This window comes from Bombina bombina, chromosome 5 (genome assembly GCF_027579735.1).
Source record: "Bombina bombina isolate aBomBom1 chromosome 5, aBomBom1.pri, whole genome shotgun sequence".
Classification (NCBI taxonomy): domain Eukaryota; kingdom Metazoa; phylum Chordata; class Amphibia; order Anura; family Bombinatoridae; genus Bombina; species Bombina bombina.
The window spans coordinates 853,163,908-853,177,990 of NC_069503.1; the positions used below are offsets into that span (position 1 = coordinate 853,163,908).

At 39.7% G+C, this 14,083-nt stretch overlaps 1 protein-coding gene across 1 annotated transcript in view; it reads left to right on the forward strand.

Annotated features, from left to right (window-relative positions):
• TAF4B (TATA-box binding protein associated factor 4b) overlaps window positions 1-14,083 on the forward strand; it is a 920,546-nt gene that overhangs the window by 587,122 nt on the left and 319,341 nt on the right. Inside the window, exons 12-13 of the mRNA XM_053714992.1 lie at window positions 360-485; window positions 1,949-2,005. Coding sequence (XP_053570967.1) covers window positions 360-485; window positions 1,949-2,005 — 183 coding nt within the window. The remainder of the gene's footprint in view (window positions 1-359; window positions 486-1,948; window positions 2,006-14,083) is intronic.

The following is a 14,083-nucleotide window of genomic DNA, read 5'->3' on the forward strand; positions in this document are numbered from 1 at the left end:
GTAGGGTTAACCTTGAAAAATGTGCATTTCTAGCTCAAAATTAGACAATCGACACATTCTCAGAGCTAACATACATGAAACAGGGGCAAAATAAGTAATGAAAGTATATTGGAAATGTGTTTTATTATTCATAACTAAACATTACAATCTTACTATTTTTCTTTTCTTTTTAACATTGTTTACTGGTTCGTAAATATGGTTTATTCTTAATTCAATGTTCAATTCCTCCTGTTATAAAATGTAAAAAAAAATGTATTTTCTTTCTTCTTAGTTTGCATTGGTCAAATAGTTGTACCTTGTAACTGGTGCCTGCTGCTTATCTAATACACATACTTTTGTGGCCATTATTTTTGTCTCAGAACAGTGATAGATATATCAAGTCTACTGATGTGAAGGCACAGTTAAAATTCCTCGAGCAACTTGAACACTTAGAAAAACAGCGCAAATATGAAGAAGAAAGGGAAATGCTACTCAGAGCAGCTAAGGTAAGCATTTTATACTATTAGGAGAGATATAGTACATGCTATTCTACTATCTTAGGCAAAGAGATAGTTAAGTTTTTCTTGTTTTTTTTCTGTTGCATTAAAACGGCTCATTATTGCATACGTTTGTAAGAAAAAATCGTATTTGTAGACAATTTGATGGATGTAAGGGGAAAAGTAGTGACAAAGATGTGAAATATTTCATTGTGTTCAATGTAAAACTGAGTAACCAAGTAAGTAAATAAATAAAATATATACTGTAATACAGATCTTGACAATTGCCAGTAGCAAAGGAGCCACCGTTACTAGAATTTTACATCTGGTTCCAAGCTTTCTGGGTGATTCTAAAAAAATAAATATATACAAATGCCTTGTTCTGTCTTCTAAAAAATTGTCTTCTTCGGTTTTTAAAGAGATAGTCTAGTAAAAATTAAACTCTCATGATTCAGATAGAGCATGCAATTTTAAGCAACTTTCTAATTTACTCCTATTATCAATTTTCTTTGTTCTCTTGGTATCTTTATTTTGAAAAGCAAGAATGTAAGCTTAGGAACAGGCCCATTTTTGGTAGCACTTGCTGATTGGTGGCTACATTTAGACACCAATCAGCAAGTGCTACTCAGGTGCTGAACCAAAAATGGGCCAGCTAAGCTTACATTCTTGCTTTTTCAAATAAAGATACCAAGAGAACAAAGAAAAAGGATAATAGGAGTATATTAGAAAGTTAAAGTTGCTTGCTCTATCTGGATCATGAAAGTTTAATTTTGACTAGACTATCCCTTTAAGTTTGTTAGTAAGCTTTCAGTTGCTTATGTAGTATTAATGACCTCTACACTTTTCACACTGTATATTTGTTAATCAACATAAAATGTTCCTTCAAATTCCTAAAAGTGCACACTTTGAAGACTCTACTTGTGTTATAGCATATTAGTACTGGTTTTGCAAGTAACTTTAGTTGTAGTTTACGAAAGCTAAACAGACATCCATGGCATTTTATGAGAATATGATGTCTACCCACCCTAATTTAAAGCCACAATGATTTTTTTTTTTTTTTTAAAACGAGCAATTAAAATTATTAACTAAATTCAAAAACATTAATAAATATAACCCCCTTAAATCATAAATACATAAATAGAAACTGTTCAGATTTTTTGTATTTTTGAGAGTCCATGCTATTTTGTGATTGCAGTGTTTTGTGCCACAGCTTAATTATTATTCTACTTTATTTATGAAGCGCCAACATATTCAGCAGCACTATATATGGGTACAATTCCTTTGAACAAAACCATGATAATCTGTTTTCCCCCTTTTCTCTGACTTTTATCCTTAGCCATTTGCTCACTAAAACTTAATGTTTTCGCCCTCAATGTTAAGTATTACGACAATACCTAATGTCACATGCCTTTATGTTGTGAGGGGGGTAGCATATTTGAACATTATATATTTTTTTGTTTCTGTGTTTTAAGAGTCGTTCAAATAAAGAAGACCCAGAACAGCTCAGATTAAAGCAAAAGGCCAAAGAGGTAAGTCAAGATGATATGCTTATTATTTCAAGTTTCATTGTTTGAGGGAAAGTTGGAAGCATTCTCTTGGTAATTAGGTCAGTGCTGATTTTGCTGTTGCAAATCATTTATATAGACCTTAGGGAAGGACAGCAACAGCCTATGGCAAGGGTAGCGTTTGCAATGAGGTTTTTCAGTCACAGGAAAAACTGTTCTCCTTTTTTGCATAGCTTTAAGGTGGTCTTAGAAAATGCTTTGTTTTGTCCAGTGTTGGAGAGGTACTGCGTGAGACCTTAAAATGGGTGAAATTGGGGAATTGTATTAAAAGAGGGTGAGTTTATTACATATAACATCTAGGGCTTTACAATAGGCTACATTTTCCAGGCTAATTGTTCATTTTGTAAATCTGATACTGCATATAATTCCTTGGCTGGGAGGAGGTACTGGGATTTCATTTTAAATGGAAAATGAAATGCCTCAGGCTTTTAATTTTCTGAGCCCAGCAGTTTTCAGCTCTGAGATGGAGCCCTTGTTTTCGCTCAGTTCATGTTTAGCTGCAGGGGTTTTAGTTTATAGCTTAGGCTGGTTAAGCTTTTACTCCCAGAGGCCTCTGCATAGCAACTGTAGAAATCAACAAATACTTCATTTATGTCTGCAGCTTTTCACTCAGTAGCTGACTTTTTGCATTCCCCAATATCCATTTCCGGACTTTTCTAGCCTCAGAGAAAAAAAAGCTCCACTAATTAGAGCTTATTTTAATTGAGCATTAATATTGGAGCTTGCTAAAATTGGCCCACAGCTACTGGGAACAGAATGCAATGAAAGTACTTAGGGCTGGAGAGAGAGAGAGGTGTGTGTGTTTTTTTTTTTTTTTTTTTTCACTTGACCTACAGTTTAATTCCCCTGCTGAATAAATCATCAAGCCTGTTCACATTTCCGATTAAGGATCTGACAGCAGACGATAATAAAGACAATTGAGGTGTGAGACGTGTGATATGGAGCTGAAGAAATTGGTTTCTATAGTTACTTGAGTGATTTCATGCAGTTTTTTAAGATCTTTGTTCTAAATGAGCCCAATTCTTTTTTTCTTCTTCCTTCTCTCTTTTTTTAACTGCGTTTCTTGAACTATGAAATTTGTTGTTGCTGAACACTGCTGCACTTTGCTTCAAGGTGCAGGCAGCAGGTTGTTTACGAATGTTTTAAGGACCTATTATTATTGCTATTAATGTAGAATGTGAGACAATGCAGAAAGAAATCAGAGTGTCTTATTTCTTATCATTAACTTAAAACCTTTTACTATTTTAGAAATAGTGTAGTGATGTAATTACACTTTCTGGTCAGTTTCCCAGTAATAGATATTACATTCTCTTATTTTACAGTGTGTGTGTGTGTATATGTATGTAGGTATATATATGTGTGTGTACATATGTATGTATATATGTGTGTGTATGTATGTATATGTGTGTGTGTGTGTGTGTATGTATATATGTATATATGTATATATGTGTATGTGTGTATATATGTATATGTATATATATATATATATATATATATATATATATATATATGTGTGTGTATATATATTTATATATATATATATATATATATATATATATATGTATATCTCTGTGTGTGTGTGTGTTTATGTATATATATATATATATATATATATATATATATATATATATATATATATATATATATATATATATATATATGTATATATTTCTTTCATGTAACTGGCAAGAGTCCATGAGCTAGTGAAGTATGGGATATACAATCCTACCAGGAGGGGCAAAGTTTCCCAAACCTCAAATGCCTATAAATACACCCCTCACCACACCCACAATTCAGTTTTACAAACTTTGCCTCCTATGGAGGTGGTGAAATAAGTTTGTGCTAAGATTTCTACGTTGACATGCACTTCTCAGCTTTTTTGAAGCCGATTCCTTTCAGAGTCCAGCGAATGTCAGAGGGACGTGAAGAGAGTATCACCTATTGAATGCAATGATTTTCCTAACGGGGGTCTATTTCATAGGTTTTTTTTTGAGGATGAAAGAAAGCTAGACCAATGTAAAAAAGAAGTTGAAAAAGTATATGATTGTTCAATGAAATATGAGGCTGATTCTTCTTTTGATAAACTAAATAAGGAAGTTGAAATTAATTGAAAAGCTGCAAGGTGAAATGAAGTGTCGAAAAAGAAGAAAGTTAATAAGGGATCAGGAGGACTATCGCAGAGATAGGGTTTATATATATATATATATATATATATATATATATATATATATATAGGAATAGATCCTACACAAGAAACTTTTATGACTCAGGGACTGATAATTCGGACTTTGACTCTGACAGTGACAAATCAACCCAATCTCCCATCAATAGTGAACAGATCCCTTTAGGGGGAGGAATAGAAGGGAAGGGAGAAGAGTTTTCGATACAAAGATCTCAAAGAAACAGAAGAGGAGGAGGTGGAAGCACACAATCAAACAACAGACGTTACCACATGATGACTCGCAACAGACTACGCTTCAATTGAGTGGAATAGATAATAAGACCTCTCTGTTAGGTGACCATCCCTCAGGGAATACTAATATAGTCAATCTGTCTGAATTTAACCTTAACCTTGAACACATAAAATTGTTGGAAAAAGGATTGAGCTTATGTCCCAGTGCTAGATTAGATGTATTTCTTCTGTTATGTGTGATCAGTCCACGGGTCATCATTACTTCTGGGATATAACTCCTCCCCAACAGGAAATGCAAGAGGATTCACCCAGCAGAGCTGCATATAGCTCCTCCCCTCTACGTCAGTCCCAGTCATTCTCTTGCACCCAACGACTAGATAGGATGTGTGAGAGGACTATGGTGATTATACTTAGTTTTTATGACTTCAATCAAAAGTTTGTTATTTTAAAATAGCACCGGAGCGTGTTATTACTTCTCTGGCAGAGTTTGAGGAAGAATCTGACAGAGATTTTTTACTATGATTTTAACCGGAGTCGTTAAGATCATATTGCTGTTCTCGACCATCTGAGGGAGGTAAAGGCTTCAGATCAGGGGACAGCGGGCAGATGAATCTGCATTGAGGTATGTGGCAGTTTTTATTTTCTGAATGGAATTGATGAGAAAAGCCTGCCATACCGTTAAAATGACATGTATGTATACACTTCAGTATTCTGGGGATGGTATTTCACCGGAACTACTGTGTTAAAGGTCACTAATCCTTTTAATAACTATTCTCATGTTAAACGTTTTTGCTGGAATGTAGAATCGTTTACATTGCTGAGGTACTGTGTGAATAAATATTTGGGCATTATTTTCCACTTGGCAGTTTTTTGCTTTAATTGTGACAGTTTCGTTTCTCTTCACTGCTGTGTGGGAGAGGGAGGGGCCGTTTTTGGCGCTCTTTGCTACGCATCAAAAAATTCCAGTCAGCTACTTTTATATTTCCTGCATGATCCGGTTCATCTCTGACAGATCTCAGGGGTCTTCAAACTTCTTTGAAGGGAGGTAAATTCTCTCAGCAGAGCTGTGAGAATTCTTATAGTGACTGTGTATAAAAAACGTTGTTTTGTTTTCTTATGTACAAATTTAATTAGTGTTGTTTTTTACTAATGGGAACAAACCTTTGCTAAAAGTTGTGTTGTTTTAAAGTTTGATGCAATAACTGTTTTTCAGTTCATTATTTCAACTGTCATTTAATCGTTAGTACCTCTTTGAGGCACAGTGCGTTTTTTTGCTAAAAAAGATTATAACCAAGTTGTAAGTTTTTTTTTGCTAGTGTGTTAAACATGTCTGACTCAGAGGAAGATATCTGTGTCATTTGTTCCAATGCCAAGGTGGAGCCCAATAGAAATTTATGTACTAACTGTATTGATGCTACTTTAAATAAAAGTCAATCTGTACAATGTGAACAAATTTCACCAAACAGCGAGGGGAGAGTTATGCCGACTAACTCGCCTCACGCGACAGTACCTGCATCTCCCCGCCCGGGAGGTGCGTGATATTTTGGCGCCTAGTACATCTGGGCGGCCATTACAGATAACATTACAAGATATGGCTACTGTTATGACTGAAGTTTTGTCTAAATTACCTGAACTAAGAGGCAAGCGTGATCACTCTGGGGTGAGAACAGAGTGCGCTGACAATGCTAGGGCCATGTCTGATACTGCGTCACAGCTCGCAGAGCATGAGGACGGAGAGCTTCATTCTGTGGGTGACGGTTCTGATCCAAACAGATTGGACTCAGATATTTCAAATTTTAAATTTAAATTGGAGAACCTCCGCGTATTACTAGGGGAGGTCTTAGCAGCTCTCAAACGATTGTAACACCGTTGCAATACCAGAGAAACTGTGTAGGTTGGATAAATACTTTGCGGTACCGGCGAGTACTGACGTTTTTCCTATACCTAAGAGACTAACTGAAATTGTTACTAAGGAGTGGGATAGACCCGTGTGCCGTTCTCACCCCCTCCAATATTTAGAAAGATGTTTCCAATAGACGCCACCACTCGGGACTTATGGCAAACGGTCCCCAAGGTGGAGGGAGCAGTTTCTACTTTAGCTAAGCGTACCACTATCCCGGTGGAGGATAGCTGTGCTTTCTCAGATCCAATGGATAAAAAATTAGAGGGTTACCTTAAGAAAATGTTTGTTCAACAAGGTTTTATATTACAACCCCTTGCATGTATCGCGCCGATTACGGCTGCGGCAGCATTTTGGATTGAGTCGCTTGAAGAGAACCTTAGTTCCTCTACGCTAGACGACATTACGGACAGGCTTAGAGTCCTTAAACTAGCTAATTCTTTCATTTCGGAGGCCGTAGTACATTTAACCAAACTTACGGCTAAGAACTCAGGATTCGCCATACAGGCACGCAGAGCACTGTGGCTAAAATCCTGGTCAGCTGATGTTACTTCTAAGTCCAAATTACTTAATATACCTTTCAAGGGGCAGTCCTTATTCGGGCCCGTTTGAAAGAAATTATCGCTGACATTACGGGAGGTAAGGGCCACGCCCTACCTCAAGACAAGGCCAAAGCTAAGGCTAGACAGTCTAATTTTCGTCCCTTTCGGAATTTCAAAACAGGAGCAGCATCAACCTCCACTGCACCAAAACAGGAAGGAGCTGTTGCTCGTTACAGGCAAGGCTGGAAGCCTAACCAGTCCTGGAACAAAAGCAAGCAGGCCAGGAAACCTGCTGCTGCCCCAAAGACAGCATGAACCGAGAGCCCCCGATCCGGGACCGGATCTAGTAGGGGGGCAGACTCTCTCTTTTCGCCCAGGCATGGCAAGAGATGTTCAGGATCCCTGGGCACTAGAGATCATATCTCAGGGATACCTTCTAGACTTCAAATTATCTCCCCCAAGAGGGAGATTTCATCTGTCAAGGTTGTCAACAAACCAGATAAAGAAAGAAGCGTTTCTACGCTGCGTACAAGATCTGTTAACAATGGGAGTGATCCATCCGGTTCCGTGGTCGGAACAAGGACAAGGGTTCTACTCAAACCTGTTTGTGGTTCCCAAAAAAGAGGGGAACTTTCAGGCCAATCTTAGATTTAAAGACTCTAAACAAATTCCTAAGAGTTCCATCGTTCAAAATGGAAACTATTCGGACAATCTTACCCATGATCCAAGAGGGTCAGTACATGACCACAGTGGATTTAAAGGATGCTTACCTTCACATACCGATCCACAAAGATCATCACCGGTATCTAAGGTTTGCCTTCTTAGACAGGCACTACCAGTTTGTAGCTCTTCCATTCGGATTGGCTACGGCTCCAAGAATCTTCACAAAGGTTCTGGGTGCCCTTCTAGCGGTACTAAGACCGCGAGGGATTTCGGTAGCTCCGTACCTAGACGACATTCTAATACAAGCTTCAAGCTTTCAAACTGCCAAGTCTCATACAGAGTTAGTTCTGGCATTTCTAAGGTCGCATGGATGGAAAGTGAACGAAAAGAAGAGTTCTCTCTTTCCTCTCACAAGAGTTCCATTCTTGGGGACTCTTATAGATTCTGTAGAAATGAAGATTTACCTGACAGAAGACAGGTTAACAAAACTTCAAAATGCATGCCGCGTCCTTCATTCCATTCAACACCCGTCAGTAGCTCAATGCATGGAGGTGATCGGCTTAATGGTAGCGGCAATGGACATAGTACCTTTTGCACGCCTACACCTCAGACCGCTGCAATTATGCATGCTAAGTCAGTGGAATGGGGATTACTCAGATTTGTCCCCTACTCTGAATCTGAATCAAGAGACCAGAAATTCTCTTCTATGGTGGCTTCATCGGCCACACCTGTCCAGGGGGATGCCATTCAGCAGGCCAGACTGGACAATTGTGACAACAGACGCCAGCCTACTAGGTTGGGGCGCTGTCTGGAATTCTCTGAAGGCTCAGGGACTATGGAATCAGGAGGAGAGTCTCCTTCCAATAAACATTCTGGAATTGAGAGCAGTTCTCAATGCCCTTCTGGCTTGGCCCCAGTTAATAACTCGGGGGTTCATCAGGTTTCAGTCGGACAACATCACGACTGTAGCTTACATCAACCATCAGGGAGGGACAAGAAGCTCCCTAGCAATGATGGAAGTATCAAAGATAATTCGCTGGGCAGAGTCTCACTCTTGCCACCTGTCAGCAATCCACATCCCGGGAGTGGAGAACTGGGAGGCGGATTTCTTGAGTCGCCAGACTCTTCATCCGGGGGAGTGGGAACTTCATCCGGAGGTCTTTGCCCAAATACTTCGACGTTGGGGCAAACCAGAGATAGATCTCATGGCGTCTCGCCAGAACGCCAAACTTCCTCGCTACGGGTCCAGATCCAGGGATCCGGGAGCAGTTTCTGATAGATGCTTTGACAGCACCTTGGAACTTCATGATGGCTTATGTGTTTCCACCCTTCCCGCTGCTTCCTCGATTGATTGCCAAAATCAAACAGGAGAGAGCATCAGTAATTCTAATAGCACCTGCTTGGCCACGCAGGACTTGGTATGCAGATCTAGTGGACATGTCATTCTGTCCGCCTTGGTCTCTACCTCTAAGACAGGACCTTCTGATACAGGGTCCATTCAAACATCAAAATCTAACTTCTCTGAAGCTGACTGCTTGGAAATTGAACGCTTGATTTTATCAAAACGTGGTTTTTCTGAGTCGGTTATTGATACCCTGATTCAGGCTAGGAAGCCTGTTACCAGAAGGATTTACCATAAAATATGGCGGAAATACCTATACTGGTGCGAATCCAAAGGTTACTCCTGGAGTAAGGTTAGGATCGCTAGGATATTGTCTTTTCTACAAGAAGGTTTAGAAAAGGGTTTATCAGCTAGTTCATTAAAGGGACAGATTTCAGCTCTGTCCATCTTGTTTCATAGACGTCTGTCAGAAAATCCAGACGTCCAGTCCTTTTGTCAGGCTTTAGCTAGGATCAAGCCTGTGTTTAAAGCTGTTGCTCCACCATGGAGTTTAAACTTAGTTCTTAACGTTTTACAGGGTGTTCCGTTTGAACCCCTTCATTCCATTGATATAAAAATGTTATCTTGGAAAGTTCTGTTTTTAATGGCTATTTCCTCGGCTCGAAGAGTCTCTGAGTTATCAGCCTTACATTGTGATTCCCCTTATCTGATTTTTCACTCAGACAAGGTAGTTCTGCGTACTAAACCTGGGTTCTTACCTAAGGTAGTCACTAACAGGAACATCAATCAAGAGATTGTTGTCCCATCCTTGTGTCCAAATCCTTCTTCAAAGAAGGAACGTCTTTTACACAATCTGGATGTAGTTCGTGCCCTCAAGTTCTACTTGCAGGCAACTAAAGATTTTCGCCAAACTTCTTCCTTGTTTGTCGTTTACTCTGGACAGAGAAGAGGTCAAAAAGCTTATGCTACCTCTCTATCTTTTTGGCTTCGTAGCATAATACGTTTAGCCTATGAGACTGCTGGACAGCAGCCTCCTGAAAGAATTACAGCTCACTCCACTAGAGCTGTGGCTTCCACTTGGGCCTTTAAGAATGAGGCCTCTGTTGAACAGATTTGCAAGGCTGCAACTTGGTCTTCGCTTCATACTTTTTCCAAATTTTACAAATTTGACACTTTTGCTTCTTCGGAGGCTATTTTTGGGAGAAAGGTTCTTCAGGCAGTGGTTCCTTCTGTATAATGAGCCTGCCTATCCCTCCGTCATCCGTGTACTTTTGCTTTGGTATTGGTATCCCAGAAGTAATGATGACCCGTGGACTGATCACACATAACAGAAGAAAACATAATTTATGCTTACCTGATAAATTCCTTTCTTCTGTTGTGTGATCAGTCCACGGCCCGCCCTGTTTTAAGGCAGGTAAATATCTTTTAAATTATACTCCAGTCACCACTTCACCCTTGGTTACTCCTTTCTCGTTGATTCTTGGTCGAATGACTGGGACTGACGTAGAGGGGAGGAGCTATATGCAGCTCTGCTGGGTGAATCCTCTTGCATTTCCTGTTGGGGAGGAGTTATATCCCAGAAGTAATGATGACCCGTGGACTGATCACACAACAGAAGAAAGGAATTTATCAGGTAAGCATAAATTATGTTTTGAAGTGACAAAAGACCTCCATCTTTTTGCACGTAAATTAGCCCTTCAAAAAATAATGAAGCCAAGGACTACAATTGACCTAACTGACAGAAAAGAAAGAGAAGCTATTAACACACTTGAACAACTTTTGACTGACCAAGATAATGCTGTAAATACTGAGATTAAACCTAAGACGGGTTTCAAGAAAAAATCCACGTATATGCCTAGCTTTTCAACTATTCCCAGTATAGCTACGTTTGTTAAAAACGTATCTATAGAGCTTGAACAGATCCAACTTACTTGAATAATTAACGACAATCTTACTCATGCAGAACGCCTTGCTCTTGATGATTTGACGATACATAATGAGCTGGTGATAAAAACAGCGGATAAAGGCGGTAATGTAGTTATTCTTGATCAACTATACTACATAGAAGAGGCCAATAGACAATTGGGCGATGGTGAACAGTATCAAAATGTAACTCATGACACTTTTCTAAAATCCAATAATGAGCTGTTGTTTTTGCTTAATGATGCCAGAAGGAATGATCTCATAACTTGCCAGGAGCAAGGTTTTCTGTATAGTGAGAAACCCAAAGTACCCGTTTTTATTGGATACCAAAGCTGCACAAATCAGCAACAAAGCCCCCGGACGCCCGATCATATCGGGTATAGGAGGACCCACTGAAGGTATCAGCCAATACGTGGATTCTTTTTTGAAACCCTTCTTACTGGAACTAAGAACATTTACCCAAGACTCAATTGATGCTATTAGAAAACTTGATGGAATTGTTATTTCAGAAAAAACACTTTTTTATCTTTAGATGTAGAATCATTATATTCCTCGATCCATCATAATGTAGGGATCCAAGCGAGTGAAAACTTTTTGAAAACAAGAGGTAATGACTTTAACATGCATACTAAGGCCTAGATTTAGAGTTCGGCGGTAGCCGTCAAAACCAGCGTTAGAGGCTCCTAACGCTGGTTTTGGCCGCCCGCTGGTATTTGGAGTCAGTGATTAAAGGGTCTAACGCTCACTTTACAGCCGCGACTTTTCCATACCGCAGATCCCCCTACGCCATTTGCGTAGCCTATCTTTTCAATGGGATCTTTCTAACGCCGGTATTTAGAGTCGTTTCTGCAGTGAGCGTTAGAGCTCTAACGACAAGATTCCAGCCGCCTGAAAATAGCAGGAGTTAAGAGCTTTCTGGCTAACGCCGGTTCATAAAGCTCTTAACTACTGTACCCTAAACTACACTAACACCCATAAACTACCTATGTACCCCTAAACCGAGGTCCCCCCACATCGCCGCCACTGGATTAAAATTTTTAACCCCTAATCTGCCGACCGCCACCTACGTTATACTTATGTACCCCTAATCTGCTGCCCCTAACCCCGCCGACCCCTATATTATATTTATTAACCCCTAACTTGCCCCACACAACGTCGCCGCAAGCTACTTAAAATAATTAACCCCTAATCTTCCGACCGCAAATCGCCGCCACCTACGTTATCCCTATGTACCCCTAATCTTCTGCCCCTAACATCGCCGACCCCTATGTTATATTTATTAACCCCTAATCTGCCCCCCACAACGTCGCCGACACCTACCTACACTTATTAACCCCTAATCTGCCGAGCGGACCTGAGCGCTACTATAATAAAGTTATTAACCCCTAATCCGCCTCACTAACCCTATCATAAATAGTATTAACCCCTAATCTGCCCTCCCTAACATCGCCGACACCTACCTTCAATTATTAACCCCTAATCTGCCGACCGGAGCTCACCGCTATTCTAATAAATGTATTAACCCCTAAAGCTAAGTCTAACCCTAACACTAACACCCCCCTAAGTTAAATATAATTTTTATCTAACGAAATAAATTAACTCTTATTAAATAAATGATTCCTATTTAAAGCTAAATACTTACCTGTAAAATAAATCCTAATATAGCTACAATATAAATTACATTTATATTATAGCTATTTTAGGATTAATATTTATTTTACAGGTAACTTTGTATTTATTTTAACCAGGTACAATAGCTATTAAATAGTTAAGAACTATTTAATAGTTACCTAGTTAAAATAATTACAAATTTACCTGTAAAATAAATCCTAACCTAAGATATAATTAAACCTAACACTACCCTATCAATAAAATAATTAAATAAACTACCTACAATTACCTACAATTAACCTAACACTACACTATCAATAAATTAATTAAACACAATTGCTACAAATAAATACAATTAAATAAACTATCTAAAGTACAAAAAATAAAAAAGAACTAAGTTACAGAAAATAAAAAAATATTTACAAACATAAGAAAAATATTACAACAATTTTAAACTAATTACACCTACTCTAAGCCCCCTAATAAAATAACAAAGACCCCCAAAATAAAAAATTCCCTACCCTATTCTAAATTTAAAAAGTTACAAGCTCTTTTACCTTACCAGCCCTGAACAGGGCCCTTTGCGGGGCATGCCCCAAGAAGTTCAGCTCTTTTGCCTGTAAAAGAAAACATACAATACCCCCCCCCCCCCCAACATTACAACCCACCACCCACATACCCCTAATCTAACCCAAACCCCCCTTAAATAAACCTAACACTAAGCCCCTGATGATCTTCCTACCTTGTCTTCACCATGCCAGGTTCACCGATCCGTCCTGGCTCCAAGATCTTCATCCAACCCAAGCGGGGGCTAGACATCCACTGAAGAAGTCCAGAAGAGGGTCCAAAGTCTTCCTCCTATCCGGCAAGAAGAGGACATCCGGACCGGCAAACATCTTCTCCAAGCGGCATCTTCTATGTTCTTCCATCCGATGACGACCGGCTCCATCTTGAAGACCTCCAGCGCGGATCCATCCTCTTCTTCCGACGACTAGACGACGAATGACGGTTCCTTTAAGGGACGTCATCCAAGATGGCGTCCCTCGAATTCCGATTGGCTGATAGGATTCTATCAGCCAATCGGAATTAAGGTAGGAATTTTCTGATTGGCTGATGGAATCAGCCAATCAGAATCAAGTTCAATCCGATTGGCTGATCCAATCAGCCAATCAGATTGAGCTCGCATTCTATTGGCTGTTCCGATCAGCCAATACAATGCAAGCTCAATCTGATTGGCTGATTGGATCAGCCAATCGGATTGAACTTGATTCTGATTGGCTGATTCCATCAGCCAATCAGAAAATTCCTACCTTAATTCCGATTGGCTGATAGAATCCTATCAGCCAATCGGAATTCGAGGGACGCCATCTTGGATGACGTCCCTTAAAGGAACCGTCATTCGTCGTCTAGTCGTCGGAAGAAGAGGATGGATCCGCGCTGGAGGTCTTCAAGATGGAGTCGGTCGTCATCGGATGGAAGAACATAGAAGATGCCGCTTGGAGAAGATGTTTGCCGGTCCGGATGTCCTCTTCTTGCCGGATAGGAGGAAGACTTTGGAGCACCGGATTATGGATCGCCAACCCCCGCTTGGGTTGGATGAAGATCTTGGAGCCAGGACGGATCGGTGATACCTGGATGGTGAAGACAA